At 33.5% G+C, this 15000-nt stretch overlaps 1 protein-coding gene across 10 annotated transcripts in view; it reads right to left on the reverse strand.

The window, feature by feature from the left end:
* LOC118449471 (GAS2-like protein pickled eggs) overlaps positions 1–15000 on the reverse strand; it is a 91437-nt gene that overhangs the window by 2986 nt on the left and 73451 nt on the right. For all 10 annotated transcript variants that reach the window (XM_035884064.2, XM_035884084.2, XM_035884047.2 and 7 more), the window contains 5 exons: positions 11751–11952; positions 11007–11091; positions 9033–9618; positions 7666–8092; positions 1–3291 (listed from right to left, as the gene is read on the reverse strand). The exon at positions 1–3291 is cut by the window's left edge and continues 2986 nt beyond it. In XM_035884064.2, the coding sequence (XP_035739957.1) occupies positions 2390–3291; positions 7666–8092; positions 9033–9618; positions 11007–11091; positions 11751–11952 (2202 nt within the window). In that variant the 3' untranslated portion in view covers positions 1–2389. The remainder of the gene's footprint in view (positions 3292–7665; positions 8093–9032; positions 9619–11006; positions 11092–11750; positions 11953–15000) is intronic.

The raw sequence follows: 15000 nt of genomic DNA on the forward strand, positions 1-15000 counted from the left end.
TGAGGAGAAGGATGAGGAGGAGGAGGAATAAAGTGAAAATAGTGTATGTAAATGCTTGGGTGTCAATGCTTATACTTACGCGCGTAAATGCACGTGTATTTACGTATAATACGATTAAAATTTCTCGATAAAGACTATGATTTAAATTTTCATCCTTTTTTTTTTTTTTTCTTTTCTTTTCGAACACGAGGAAGGATATTTCTTTTTTCTTTTTTTTTTTTTTTGCCCCCAGACAATTCTAAATTATTCACTTCCTTCGAAATATTCGACAACGTTTGAAACGAGAGCGAGACTTACAATTGAGAGAGAAAGAGAGAGAGAGAGAGAGAGAGAGAGAGAGAGAGAGAGAGAGAGAGAGAAAGAAAAAGGGACGAATAATTGTAATCTCTTTTATTTTGTTTTCTTTTTTTGTTCTTTTTTTTTTTTTTTTTTGTATTTCTTTTTTCCTTTCTGAGCTCCTTCTTTATCGAAAACCCGTCCATCCTCGCGTCTCTTTGTCCTTGACCACAGTCGTACGATCGGCCAGGTAAGCGAGGTCTTAACGTGTAAATAAATCCTCCCTCCCTTCCCCCTCCCTCTCTCTCTCTCTCTGTCTCTGTCTCTGTCTCTTTTCCTCTCTATCTATCTCTCTGTTCAATAAATACAACCGATAGACTATATAATTAATAAATTAATTTCAATAATAAACACACGGATCGCGAGCGATGACGACGATCGACGACGAGCAAGGTCTTTCTGATTGTACGTCTGCATTTATATGTATTGTATGTGTGATTTGGTTAAGAAAATTTTTGAATATTTTTCTCGAGGAGAAAAAATGAAATGTCAGACGTAAAGGATGAAAGATAAAGGTTAGGAAAAAGTAAATAAACGTATTGATAACAAGTATGGGATTTAATGATTAAAACGAATATCGTAAAAATATTTTAATATTATATTGTTATAATTAACGAGGAAAACTTTTTGGATTTGGAAAAATTGAAAACCGAGAGGATCATGAAGTTCGTCGTCGTCATCGTCGTCGTCGTCATCGTCGTCATCGTCGTCATCGTTGATCTCGCTTACTAATCTAAAAAAAGCACCTCGTGACGCGCAACACCTTCGAGTTTTCGAGTGATCGACCTTGAAGGGTCGAGCCGAACCCACGGAAACGCGCAAGTGTTCTCTCTCCTTTTTCAACGAAACGAGCCTACTCTCTTTTTTCTCTCTCTCGCTCTCTCTCTCTGTCTCTCTCTCTCTCTCTCTCTCTCTCTGTCTCTCTCTCTCTCTCGCTCTTACCTTTACACCTGTTCTCGATAGCTCGTCAATGATAATCTCGTGGGTCGAGCTTATCGAAGGAGAATGATCGATTCAAAGATTATACGGTATATATTGATTTATCGTGTTTGCAATTTTTTTTTCTCTTCCCCTTTTTTCTTTATTGTTTTTATTTTTCTCACCGTCGATAATCAATCAATCAATCAATCAATCAATCAATCAATCAATCAGTCAATCAATCAATCAATCAATCAGTCAATATAATATAATCGAAAGATTAGACTCGTTTCGTTCGTGGAAAAAAAGAAAAGAAGAGGAGAGTCGTCCCTTTTCAAGTACGAGTTCGATTGGGAAGTTATCGTAGCAGCAATAGTAGCAGCAGCAATAGTAGTAGTAGTAGTAGTAGTAGTAGTACTGGTAGTAGTAGTAGTGGTAGTAGTAGTGGTAGTAGTAGTAGTAGTAGTAGTAGTAGTAGTAGTAGTAGTAGTAGTAGTAGTAGTAGTAGTTAGTAGTAGTAGTAGTAGTAATAGTAATAATAGTAATTAATAGTAATAATACGCAAGATCGGCAAATACCTTCATTAAAATTTTAGCCGTTCTTCGATAATCGAATCTCGTCATTGATTTCGTTCATTCAGTTCGTTCGACAAATCTAAACACCGAGGTTTCTACGAAATCGAAATCGAAATCGAAATCGAAATATATTCGCGTATCGTTCAAGCACCATCATCGTCCGAGCACCGGCATCGTAATTATCATTAATATCCGCGCATATATATCATCGTCATTTCTCGTAAGATACCGATTAACCCGTGCACCATTAAAAAATTTTTAAACGAGATTTATCTTAAATTTTTCTTTTCGTTAAACGTTACAAAATAAAAATCTAATAGCTTCGTGAAAGACAAACGAGACGATATATATATATATATATATATATATATATATATATATATGTACGTACGTATATATTATTTTCACGATGAAACATTAATTATCGTCGTTATAAAAGAAAGAAGAAAAATTCAAGAGGAAAAAATATAATTTTCGTTGGATCACCGAATCGGTATATTACGAAATGATATAACCGATGATCGATGATTGTTTTCCCGTTTAAGGATAAAGGACCATTCTCAGACGCTGTCCGAGGCGACGGACATGGGCCTTTTGTAAATGGGCGCTGGTATCCTTGAGAAGCCACCCCTTTCCGAAGCAGCCTTGGGATCCTTTCTTGGGCTAGCAACTATTTGATTATCCTGAGGAAGAGCAACGGTTCCATTGCCGTCTATCCAAGCTCTTGTAAAATCAAGGGTGGGATCATTCTCACCAAGACTGTTAACCTGATAATCCCTTAATAGATCCTGCAATTTTTGTACAACCTCACGATCGTCCCGCAAATGGCCAACTTTTTGTAGAATCTGTTCCAACAATGGATTGGCCACTTTAGTAGGTGACGATTGAAGAGAACCAGTTGCCGATTGTTTAATTCTACGACCGTTTCTATCGTATTGTGGTCCACCGTTGTTGCTGGCAGGCCTCGGTAGACTTTGTCTTACTGTACTCTTTCTCGAAAAGCTCGGCGTAGTCGCACAGGTTGCCGATCCTTGTGGATTCAAAAAGGTGTCGGATTGCAAACTAGGCCTCTGTCTAGCCTGTCGACCATTCCACGTATTACTACCGCTGGTGCTAAGATGACTGGACTTCGGTAACGCCGAAGCTTTACTCAGACTACCAGTTGGTGGCTTTCGTAAACTGTTTCTAATCGTTCCACGTTTCAATGGACTACCTTCGGGACTTGAATTACTTTCTCTTGGAGTTCTGCTACCCGACGATGCTCTCGATACGTTACTGTTCTCTCGTATTACCGAACCAGCTCTTGGCGTTCTATCACCGGAAGATGATGCCACGCTTCTAGCTGGTGAAGCTCTCAATGGACTACCCGGTCCTATTCTAGTCTTTCGTAGACCAGTCTCGATACTTTCAGTTTCTACGCAGGATCTCTCCTCGTTTTGCTGCTCCGTTTTCGTGGGTTGCTCTGAAACAGCAAAGAAAGAGAAGGGAAAAAAACATTTTTTTTTTTCTATAATTTTTTTTCTATAATTTTTTTTCTTTTTTTGGTATTTTGATATTTCGTTTTAGAACTCGTTAGATACACGTTCTTCTCTTCGCTTGATGGGGGACGAATTAAAAAAATAAATAAATAAATAAATAAAAATAAAAATAAAAGAAAGATCAATCGAATAAAAGAAAAAAAAAGAAAAAAAAAAAAAAAAAAAGAAAAAACGACACCGATGTTCAAAGGTCGATTTGAAAATTGATTTTCATAAATACATATATCAAGTATATATATATCAAGACATCGCTGACATATTTACAAATCAATTGAACGTCTAAAAAGAGATAGAGAGACATAATCATCGTCCTTCCTTGACAAAATCTTATCTCTCGTGATAGAAATCGATTCGATTCTCGATATCGCGAATATTTCTCTCTCTCTCTCTCTCTTTCTCTATACATAATATATATATATTTTTTTTTTTTCATTTCCTTTTTGCTTTCGATACTGCAACAGTCCCGATGCATACAGATATACGTTCACACGTTCGATACGGTCGAGGGCAAGTCAAGTCGACTCTACTCAATTCGATTCGAATCGAGTCGAGTCGAGTCGAGTCGAGTCGAGTTGAGTTGAGTTGAGTCGACTCGTGTTGTGTCGAGTACCCTCTTCGCAAATATAACTTCGGTGTATTCAAGGCGAGTTTATAAGCGTTATCGAGGATCGACCATTGGCGATTGTTCCGAGGACAGGTTGCTGGAGATCGCCCACGCTCCGAGCTATCCTTCATATAATCCGTCGCCCCGACTAAAATGTCAGGCCAACCTCTGCAAGCGGTCTCTTGTGTACTTTGAATATTTAATCGTATCTATAGGGTGGTCAGAAAAAAAAAAAGAATTTATACGAGTACAAATTTTTGTTATAAATTAATTCGTAATTTATAAATGCAAACATTTTCCTTTCCATTCGATAATCATTATTATTCATTATTAACGCGTCTTATCTTATTTTTAATCCTATCGATAATTTCATTATACTTAAGAATTCTTTACGGAAAAAAAAAGAAAGAAAAAAAAGAAAAAAAAAAAAGAAAGAAAGAAAGAATGAAAAAGGAAAAAAGAAAATAAATGACCACACTTCAAGTAAGACGTACTTGTCGTCATTTGCATGTATATCACTTGAAAAAGTTATTTAAGATCCGAATTAATCTTCGTTGTAACGCGAGTGACATATATATCGGAAGATAAACGACGAGTTAGTATTAATGTGGATCGAGGAAAAAAAAAATGAGCATTGATCTCGATAATCGATTCACGATGCTTTTCAAATTATTAAAACACACGTATACACATACGCGTGCGTGCTTATATGAAAAAAAAAAAAAAAAAAGAAAAAAAAAATTATTAAAATTATTAAAATTATTAAATAATTCGTAGGGAAAAAAGAGAAAATCGTTCGTTCTAACTATTTCAATCGATTCTTTATCAAGTGCCAAGAATCGATTCGATGAGAAAGAATTAATTAAAAATAAAATTACCTTTCGAAAAAACTCCTTTTACGATTGACTCTTTGAACGATAACGTATCGACGATACTAGATACGATTTTATTCATGACAATCGATTCGATTCGGAATATTCGTTTATGCGAAAATTATAAAATTAATATTAAACGCCATATTATTTTATCAATTTGAACGATCTCACGGCGAATATTCTCTTTTTAATTGAGAGAATTCTATAAAATGAGCGAAAAGTTCAAAATAACGAAAGTTCAAGTCTCTCTCCCCTTCTCCCCCCCACACACACACATATATATATACACATATATACACACAGACATACACATATAGCATTTTGAGTGGGTCGATCGCGTAACGCGTAAATTACGTCAGCAAGTAGTTTGGCCTCATCAAGATGCGATGATAATTTTCTATCTCTAAACGATATCTCTTCTTTTTCTTTTTCTTTTTTTTTTTTTTTTTTTTTTATTTATTTATTTCTACTTCTCTTCCTCCATCCTTCCCTCGCCGTTCTTTTCCACCGAGACGTAGCCTGCTCGTCACTTTCTATTTGTCACAGGAGCGTTTTATCCAAGAACTACGATCTCGTCCGCGTTTAGATTTAATTTTATTCCGATGTCGTAACGAGCAAACTATACTAACTTCTTGTGTTTTGCACGATTATATACTTTCATTATTTCCACATGGGATTAGATGGGATAGATATCGTATTATATTATAACGTTCATAGAATAAGATACACAAATTATTCGAACATTCTTTTTTTTTTTTTTCTCTCATGATCGTTAAATACATACGTTCGATATCTAATCAATGATTATTAAATCGATCTAATTCTATGTCGTAGATATTAGGTTGGAAACTATGAAACGAACGTTGAATAAATAACTAAACAAAAAAAAAACCCGGTTTCATAGTTTTCAACCTAATATATCCTCCTTCTTTTTCTTTTTCTCCTTTTCTTTCGTACAAATATATATTTTTATATCGTATTAATTTCTATTTGAATTGATACAATATTATTATTATTATTGTTATTATTATTATTATTATTTTATTTTATTTTATTTTTTGTCTTTTTTTTTTTTTTTTTTTTTTTTTTATGACGTACGAAAAAATAACGTAAGTGACACATTATCGTAATCGATCATTCTCTGATATAAGTTAAATAATTTTTTTTCAAATATACCTTCTTGCCAGACAATACATATAAGTTTTTTTTGATATGTCAAAACGATTTCTGATAACAATCATATTCGTATGTAACAATGAATCGTATATAAAATTTGAAATGATTTATCTTTTACTTTGTTCGCTTCGCTATATTCTGTCTTTCTTTTTTTTTTTTTTTTTTTTTTTTTTTTCTTAAAACTTCGAATATAAAATAATAATAATAATAATAATAACAATATAAAAATATATCATCCGTCCGTTAATATATTAACAATTATTCGCGTTAGGATCATCGTGTTAACGTCACGATTATCCGAATTGAATCTCGAATCTCATTTTGGAATCTGTCTATGTATCCTAATCCCATGTAACCCAGTTAACGAGTCATCGAAAACGACGAGTGAAAAATTATAAAAGGTAACTGGAATAAAAAAAAAAAAAAAAAACATAAAAATGAACAAAAAAAAAAAAAAAAAAGAAAATAAACAAAAAAAAAAAACCGAAATACTTAAGTGAAAGCACTTCTCTCGGAGAAGTGTTAAATCGACTACGATTTATTATACTGATCGTTTGCGAGAGAAAGAATAAAAAAAAGAAAAAAAAAAAAAAGAAAAAAAAGCAGAAAGAAAAGAAAACAAGTAAAAAAATATACACAGAAAAAGACACACACACACACGCACGCACAAAGAGAGAGATAGAGAGAGAGAGAGAGAAAAGAATAAAACGAATAAGATTGTTACCAAAGCAAAAGTCGGTCGATAACGTGGGCGATCTCTTTCCTCGCATTCGCCCCTTTATATTCTGCTAGGTAACTAACTCTCTGACATATGTATGAATGTATATATATATATATATGTATGTATGTATTTATGTATGTAAGTAGTAAAATATGGTGGGCGCAATCTTTTCGTGAGGTTAAATTTTACGAAACGAGTGTGACTAACGTTTATAAGCTTGCTTTTCGTGTGTCGTCGTGTTGTTGTTGTTGTTGTTGTTGTTGTTGTTGTTGTTGTTGTTGTTGTTACTGTTACTGTTCGCGATTCGTAAGAATAAGGAGGAGCAAACAAAAAAAAAAAAACAAAAAAAAAAAAGGAAAAGAACAAAAAGGTGAACGACGATCTTGACTGCTACTAACAAGTTCTCGTTTCTTCATTTCTTTTTCAAGATGATATGTATATATATAGATATAAAAAAAAAAAAAAAAAAAAAGAAAAAAAGAAAAACTCGGACAAAATAAGACGACCTTTGTCATTTTATTCTTTAAAATCAAATAATAAAATACAAATATATCGAAATTATGACGAGAGACAGGCATGCATGACTTGAAAACCTTATTTTCTTGATAAAGAAAAAAAGGATGATACGTATAAGGACAGGATAAAATTAAACGGTTATAATGATCGACGATTCGTAAAATCAATTCCTTTTTTTTTTTTTTTTTTTTTTTTTTTTTTTTTTTTTTTTTTTTGGATTAATTAACTACTTTTACATTGCAAAATTGTTTAGATACGAATAGACATTTGAGAGAACCAATATTTTCTTCCTCACGTCGGTGTCCCGTCAAAAGGGTGTCCATTTAATTGGTCATAATGTATTTAAAAAAAAAAAAAAAAAAAAAAAAAAAAAGAAAAAAGAAAAACTAAGAAACTAAAAACTCACTTTGAGAATCGGCAACCGTCGGTGATGATTGAACGTTCGAAGCAGAATTTCCATTGGCCGTGGTTGATGATTGTACGGCACCGAGGCTTCGATAGCCCTCGTCTGATACTTCGCTACAATTGTCCGAATGTTCCCCATCCCCGTGAAGTGATTTTGCGTAATGAACATTGGAGGTGACCGTGGTTGTGTCCTTTGTAAAACTTTCCAATGCCGGTTCTTCCTTAATGGCGGGCGGACTTGGAGTAGGGCTACGACTGCTCGAATCCTCTCGGCACTTGTAATTGTAAATCGTTGGCTCGTATTTCGGTGTGTCTTCCCTTTCGACCGCCCTACGTGCTACTCCTCCATCAACCACGTATCTCCTCGTGAACTCCTCCGAAAGCGGCACTTTCGCTTTGATCTCCTGGTGCAACTCTCTCTTCGGATCCTACGGAATAAAAGGAATCACGTTCCGGTTACTTCTTTTTCTTTATTATTTTTTTTTCTTTTTTTTTTTTTTTCTTTCTTTTCCTCCCCCCTTTATTTTTATTTTATCCTCCTTCCTTTCTTCTTTGTCTCTTTTTATACTTAACTTCTCTTTATCGACGGATTAAATTTCTTTCTTTCATTCTTTAAACTCGAGCGGCGAACTTCTTTTTCCTTCATTTTTTTTTTTTATTTTTTTTTTTTTTTTTTTTTTTTTTTTTTAAGAGAGAGAATTCAACAACGTGCCAATTTCCTTTCCTCTCTCTCTCTCTCTCTCTCTCTCTCTCTCTCTCTCTCACTCCCTTTTTTTTGTCCCTCTCTTTTTATCTTTTTTAATCAAGAGCGAATTTCAAACCCATCAACATTCCGTATAAAGTTTGCTTCCCTCCGCAAAAAATATAACCCTCCCTCTCCCTTAAAAAGTTTGACAATGAATAGCCCGTTCGCTTTTGCTGGTGCTGCTGCTGCTGCTGCTGTTGCTGTTGCTAATACTAATACTACTGGTGCACCTTCGCGATTTCCATTATGTCGAGGAATAAATTCGTCTACTGTTTACATTCCACGTCCACGGGAGAGTTTCTATTTATATGTTTACCACGTACAAGAGGGTACCGCGTATGCGGAGTATAAAGTCTGATGTTATCTCTTTGAATAACATAGTCTGAGAAAAAGAAGGGGAAAAAAAACAAAAAGGAGAGAGAGAGAGAGATATATATATATACATATATATAAAAAGATATAAGGCGACGTAAACAATGTTAATATTTCTTATTCGTCTTTCGCAAAAAGAAAAAAAAAGAAAAAAAAAAAATTCTTTCGTTTCGATTACGTTCTTCGTAATACTTATTAAACGAGAGAATTCGGATGTATTATAATTTTTTATTTGTAAAAAATAAACTCACCGACGAATGTTTGGCCTGACCGACGAGAGTTCGAGAATCGTCATTGAAGATCTTTCTGGGTGAATCAACGACAGTATTGGCGATCTTGACATGTTGATCCACCTTAGGAGTTGGACTTTTAGATCTCAAGATTACCTTAGGAGTGGGTGACCTTGATCTTTGTTTCCCTAAGTCACCAATAGTTGTACCTTGTTGATGATGACTCGGACTGTTCAAAAATTTCCTTTGTGGAGTTGGACTCCTCGAACGATTTATCTTTTTCTGTTGATCATCTCCCAACTGTTGCTGCTGCTGTTGCTGCTGTTGTTGTTGTTGTTGTTGTTGTTGATGGTGATGTTGATATTGGTGTGGATGTTGATACTGATGATGATGCTTGTTGGTTTGCTGAGGTGTGGGCGATCTCGAGCGATTGCTTGAAACGCTTCTGGGCGCGTGCAGCTGTCCAACAGTACCAATAGCTGTAGTTGCTGCAGCAGCTGCCGCAGCCGCTGCCGCAGCCGCTGCTGCCGATTGTTGATTCTGCAACGTCGTCCCAGCGCAAGAACCAACGCTCGACGCGGAACTTCTTCGAGTCCTTGGAGGTGATCTATAAGTAATCGCAAAAAAAAAAAAAAAAGAAAAAAAAGGGAATATAAGAATGATCGATTTATGAATCAACGTGGTAAACGTTGAAAATTGTTGCAAACGTTTGGACATTTTTTTCTTTTTTATCCCCCCCTCTCTCTTTCTTTCTTTCTCTCTCTCTCTCATTCTCTCTCTCTCATATTTTTTTCTTTTATACGAACAAAGGATATATACATTCTCTGTTAATATGATTCTTATAATACCGATGAGCATATATCCTGATGGATTTACTCGTATGAATAAATATCAAGCTATTGTTTGATATATCTCCTAGTGTAAACTATTCGTCCATATCGTAACCATAGATCGATTAACGAGAATCGCAATAGCTACGTCAACAATCATCCCAATGTATTTTTCTTTCAAGTTCCCCCACGCAATATTTTCTCTCTCTTTCTCTCTCTCTGTCTCTCTCTGTCTCTCTCTACGGATCTTCTTGCCTATTATATAATTTTCTTTTTACTACTTATTTTTCTTCCTTTCCTTTTCTTTTTCTTTATATCTATACGATTCGATAATTCGTTGACTCTATATTGACGGAATTTGCGTTGAAAAAAAGAAAAAAAAAAAAAAAAGGAAAAGAAAAAAAGAAAAAAGAAAAAAGGAAAAAGAAAAAAGAGCGAAGTACAAAGTTTACTTGTATCATTCAACGAAATCTATGACCATTCGTCTGTCTCCCTCCAACCCCTCCCCCACCAACCCTCAATATATACCGTCTTTCCAACGTTCACCACCAACTCTACTTATTCCATAAGAATAGAATCGATGAAAATGAATGCCGACTTATGGATTAACGACATGTTCTTCAGATCGTTCGAGGAAATCGAGAAAACTGCGTATATGTACTTTTCTATGTATCTATATATATATATATATATATTTATGTATGACTAAACGACGAGAGGATTAAAGGAAAGATCGATCTCTCCTTATAACGCAACTAATGAAAGGTCTCCTTTTGAAAACGGAATCGATAATCGACGCTATTATCATCTCGTTGTCTCTTGATCCCATTCCAAGAATACTATTAAATCTATCAAGGTGAGCATGACATTATCGAAGACTTTAATACATATATATATATATATACACACACACACATATATATATATTTTTTTTTTTTCAAGAAAATAACAATCCGAATTGGAGAGATACGTAAAGTCGTATTTGAGAGAAAGAGTAGGAGAGAGGAAGAGAGAAAGAGAGAGAAAGAGAGAGAGAGAAAGAGAGAGAGAGAGAGAGAAAGAGAGAGAGGAAGGAAAGATATAGAGATCGTAATTTGACTTTAATGGAGAATAATTTGATTGGCTTAGTAATTTTAAAAGGGTTGAAAATCAACTGGACATTTACCTTTCGTAATGCACCTGCGCACTCCCGAGATCGAACGAGCCACCGGCCTTTTGAATTAATTTTGCGGATATCATCGAACGATGTGCTGAAAAAGAAAACCAAAAATTCACACACACACACACACACAGATACATATATATTTCTTTTATCTTTATTTTTATTTATGTACGCATATTTGTTTTCAATGAAATCTTTTCTTTTTTTTTTTTTTTTTTTTTTTTTTTTCTATTCATAGTCGTATTCAACGTTCTTTTTATATGTACATAAAAAAAAAAAAAATAAAAATAAAAAGACAAGAATAGCAAGCATTTAAATAGTAATTGAAATGTGTAACTATCGAAAATATAATATTATTTCGATATACTAAGATATATATAATATTGTACAAGTTAATTTACGTAAAATAACCCTCAACGATTATTTTTTTTTTTTTTTGAAATTAGAATTTTAATAGGTGAAAAGGTGCTAGCTAAAATGATCGATTTTGTTCGATCAAAATACAATTATATTATGATTGGTTTTCTTTTTTTCTTTTTTTTTTTTTTTTTTTTTTTTTCTTCTTTGTTGAATACGACATATTTTAGAAAAGTATGCGATAAGATTAAAATTAGCAAATTTTTACGTACATATAGAAAAAAAAGAAAAACAAAAAATATGACTGGAATGAAGGAATCAATGAAATTATTTCGAATTGATTTTAATTGACATATAAAATAAATCGATTTTAATTGTTAATAAACTTACAAGTTCTGCATCGGCAGGGATCGTGCTTGTCCAAATAATGACTTAGTGTATCCCAACCACCTCCAACACGTACCATAACGTGACTACGTAGAATACGAACAAATATGAGAACTTTGGTGTCTCCAATGCGATATTTCCCTTCGGATACACGAATCATTGGGAATTGTGTCGGGCACGTGCATCTCTCGACTAAATCTCGAACCTGGAATTGAAGAAAGAAAGAAAAAATAATAAAAAGAAGGATAAAAATAAATAAATAAATAAATAAATAAATAAATAAATAAATAAATATTATAAATAAAAGAAATACATTTTATTTAATTAAATACGATCCACGTATGGATTAAATTTATTTACATCTATAAAATTTTCGATATTACACAATGAAATATACATACGTACGTTTGACGTTTATTATAAATCGCACGAGTGGTAATATAATAATTTCTTTTGGAGTTAAATTCCCCCCATCCACCCAAAAAAAAAAAGAGAAAATAAAAAAGTAAAAAAAAAAATAAAAAAAAAAAAAAAAAAAAGAATAAGTAGTGTCATTAACGTTACATGATCATATCGAGAGAATATAACCATTTATTATTAAAATAAAATTTAATCATCTCTTGTTTTACTACATGTGATAATGCGTGACCCGAATATATATATATAAATATACATATGCATACACACACACACACACACACACACACATATATACATATGTATGTATAAATAAATACTTGTATAGTTTTAAAAGTCCACGAGAATATTAGATGGAGGAGAGTAAAGTTTTACGTAATAAAAGGCGCGCGTCCGATGATTATAAATAAAAGAGTGTCTCGTCGTCGTAGTTGTCGCCGTGAGATTTCTTATCCATGAGAGAAAAAAAAAAAAAAAAAGAAAAAGAAAAAAAAAAAAGAAAAAACCAAAAAAAAAAGAAAAAAGGAAAAAAAAAGAAAAAAAAAGGAAAGAGAAAGAGAAGGAATACAGAGAATACAGAAAAGAAGAAGGAAAAAAAAATCAGGAGAGTGAGAGAGAGAGAGAGAGAGAGAGAGAGAGAGAGAGAGAGAGAGAGAGAGAGAGAGAGAGAGAGAGAGAGAGAGAAACATTTCTCGCTAATGCCACGAACGCCAGCATGTAATTGGCTTTACACGGGCGATTCTGTTTTTGGTAAGCGTGACTCAGAAACGAACACGCCGGAGAGCATCGGTTGAAAACGATTGAAAAAGACGCCCGGCCGTGTAGCACAATTTTACCTGGTTCGGCCTTGTTAACGAAACGAACGCCCATTTAGGACCGGCACCGACTTGCTCTTCCAAGAATTTCGTTTCCTCCCGTACCTCTCGCCGCGTTAATTATTGCAAGCCTTATAGTTCTCTCTGTGTCTACGCAATTCTCGCGAGCCGATTTGAAAAAGGTAAAGAAACGAACTTGGTCGGTCTCTTATCGTTACCATTCGAATCGTCTACTAGTCTCGTCTTGTCTTGTCTCGTCTTGTCTTGTCCTGTCCTGTCCTATCCTATCCTATCCTATCCTGTCCTATCCTGTCCTGTCCTGTTCTGTTCTGTCCTATCCTGTCTTGTCTCTTGTCTTGTCTTGTCTTATCTTGTCTGGCACGTTTCTTCGTTTATTCGTTTTTTTTTTTTCTTTTTTTTTTTTTTTATTTATTCTTTATCTTACACCTTGATTATTTTATTATCATCGCCCTTTTTTTATCTTTTTTTTTTTTTTTTTTTTTTTTTTTTCATTCGGCCAATTATTTTTGTTTCGCTACGACGCGACGATTTTTCCATTGGATTCGCTTGCTTGCTTACTTGCTTTCTTTGTTTTTCTTTTTCTTTTCTTATTTTTTGTCTTTCGGTTTTCTTTTTTCTCTCTGTTCTTTTATTTTCCTCCCTCCCCCTCCACCTCCACCCGCCATTCCCTCTCTAGTACGTATTATATAATAATATGTACGGATTTTTTTTCTTTTTTTTTTTTTTTTGTTAAATATATTATTCGTCGGTCTCATAAATCTGTACACTCTTTTATTGACCTTATTTATACAATGAAAAAGAAAGAAAAAAAAAAGAAAAGAAAAAAAAAAAGAAGAGGAGAAAAAGAAAAGAAAACGATAAACGTCTCGCGCCAAAATGATCGACTTACTTTAGCGTATCGTGGAGTCAGTTGTTTTTTTTTTCTTTTTCTTTTTCTTTTTTCTTCTTTTTTTTTTTTTTTTTTTTTCTTTTTTTTTCTTCCCCTTTAAACTCGTTTTAGCAAATGTGAAAGTGTCGGGTGTTCTAGACAAGAATGAGTCGTAGGTTTTGCATTTCTTACAGAAAAGAGAGAAAACGGAAAAGAAAAAAAGAGGAAAGATAAAAAGAAGAGGTAGAAGAAAAAATGATACATTCAATTGTCGTAAGACAATTTTAACAAATAATTAATAACGTTCATACGTGACATGAGTGCAATTTTTTGTTTTTTTTTTTTTTTTTTTTTTTTTACTGATATCTTTTATATATTTTCAAGATATTTCCTTTTCCTTCGTTCACTTTCTTTCTTTATTCTTTCTTATCTTTTTATTAATTCTTCCTTTTAATTTAATCTTACGCTTACTTTTTACTTTTCTATTTTTCTTTTTCCAATCTTAATAGACGGTTTCTTTTTTCTCGATCAAGGAAGACAAAAAAGAAAAAGAAAAAAAAAAAGAAAAAAAAAAAAAAGAATTATTAACTCCTCCGAAGAATTTGATTGGCTTTGATTGATCAAATTTATCGAAAGCTCTTTTCTCTTTTCTTTCTTTTCTTTTCTCCCCCTTCTTTTCAATCCTCGACGAAGTTGTACGAGAAAATTTCGTAAAAGAAAGTATAATTTAGTATGTATTTGATATTTTGAAGAAGAGAATGAAGAGATAAAAGAATAAAAAAAAAATGAAGAAATGCAAAAATGAAAATGAAAAAGAAGAAGAGGACGAAGAAGAAGAAGAAGAAGAAGAAGAAAAAGAATGGAAAAAGGATATCCCGTAGAGTAAGTGATTTTGCAAGTAGCGCAAAAAGAAGCGTGTCAATATGAATGTCAGAGTGAAAGAGAGGAAAGATTTTAAACACATCTTGTAACATGATGGCGGATGATTAGAAAGGCTTCGGAGTCGGTAGAGGTAAAAGACCGTGCTCTTCTACGTGGAATGTCAAGGGACGATGCGACAGGAGACATTTCAAAAGGAATAATTTGTAAAACCGGTAAGAATAATTAGAAAACGTCAACGAAGTATTAACAG

Source organism: Vespa mandarinia, chromosome 8 (assembly GCF_050613455.1).
Source record: "Vespa mandarinia isolate Hongniang chromosome 8, ASM5061345v1, whole genome shotgun sequence".
NCBI classification, from domain to species: Eukaryota; Metazoa; Arthropoda; class Insecta; order Hymenoptera; family Vespidae; genus Vespa; species Vespa mandarinia.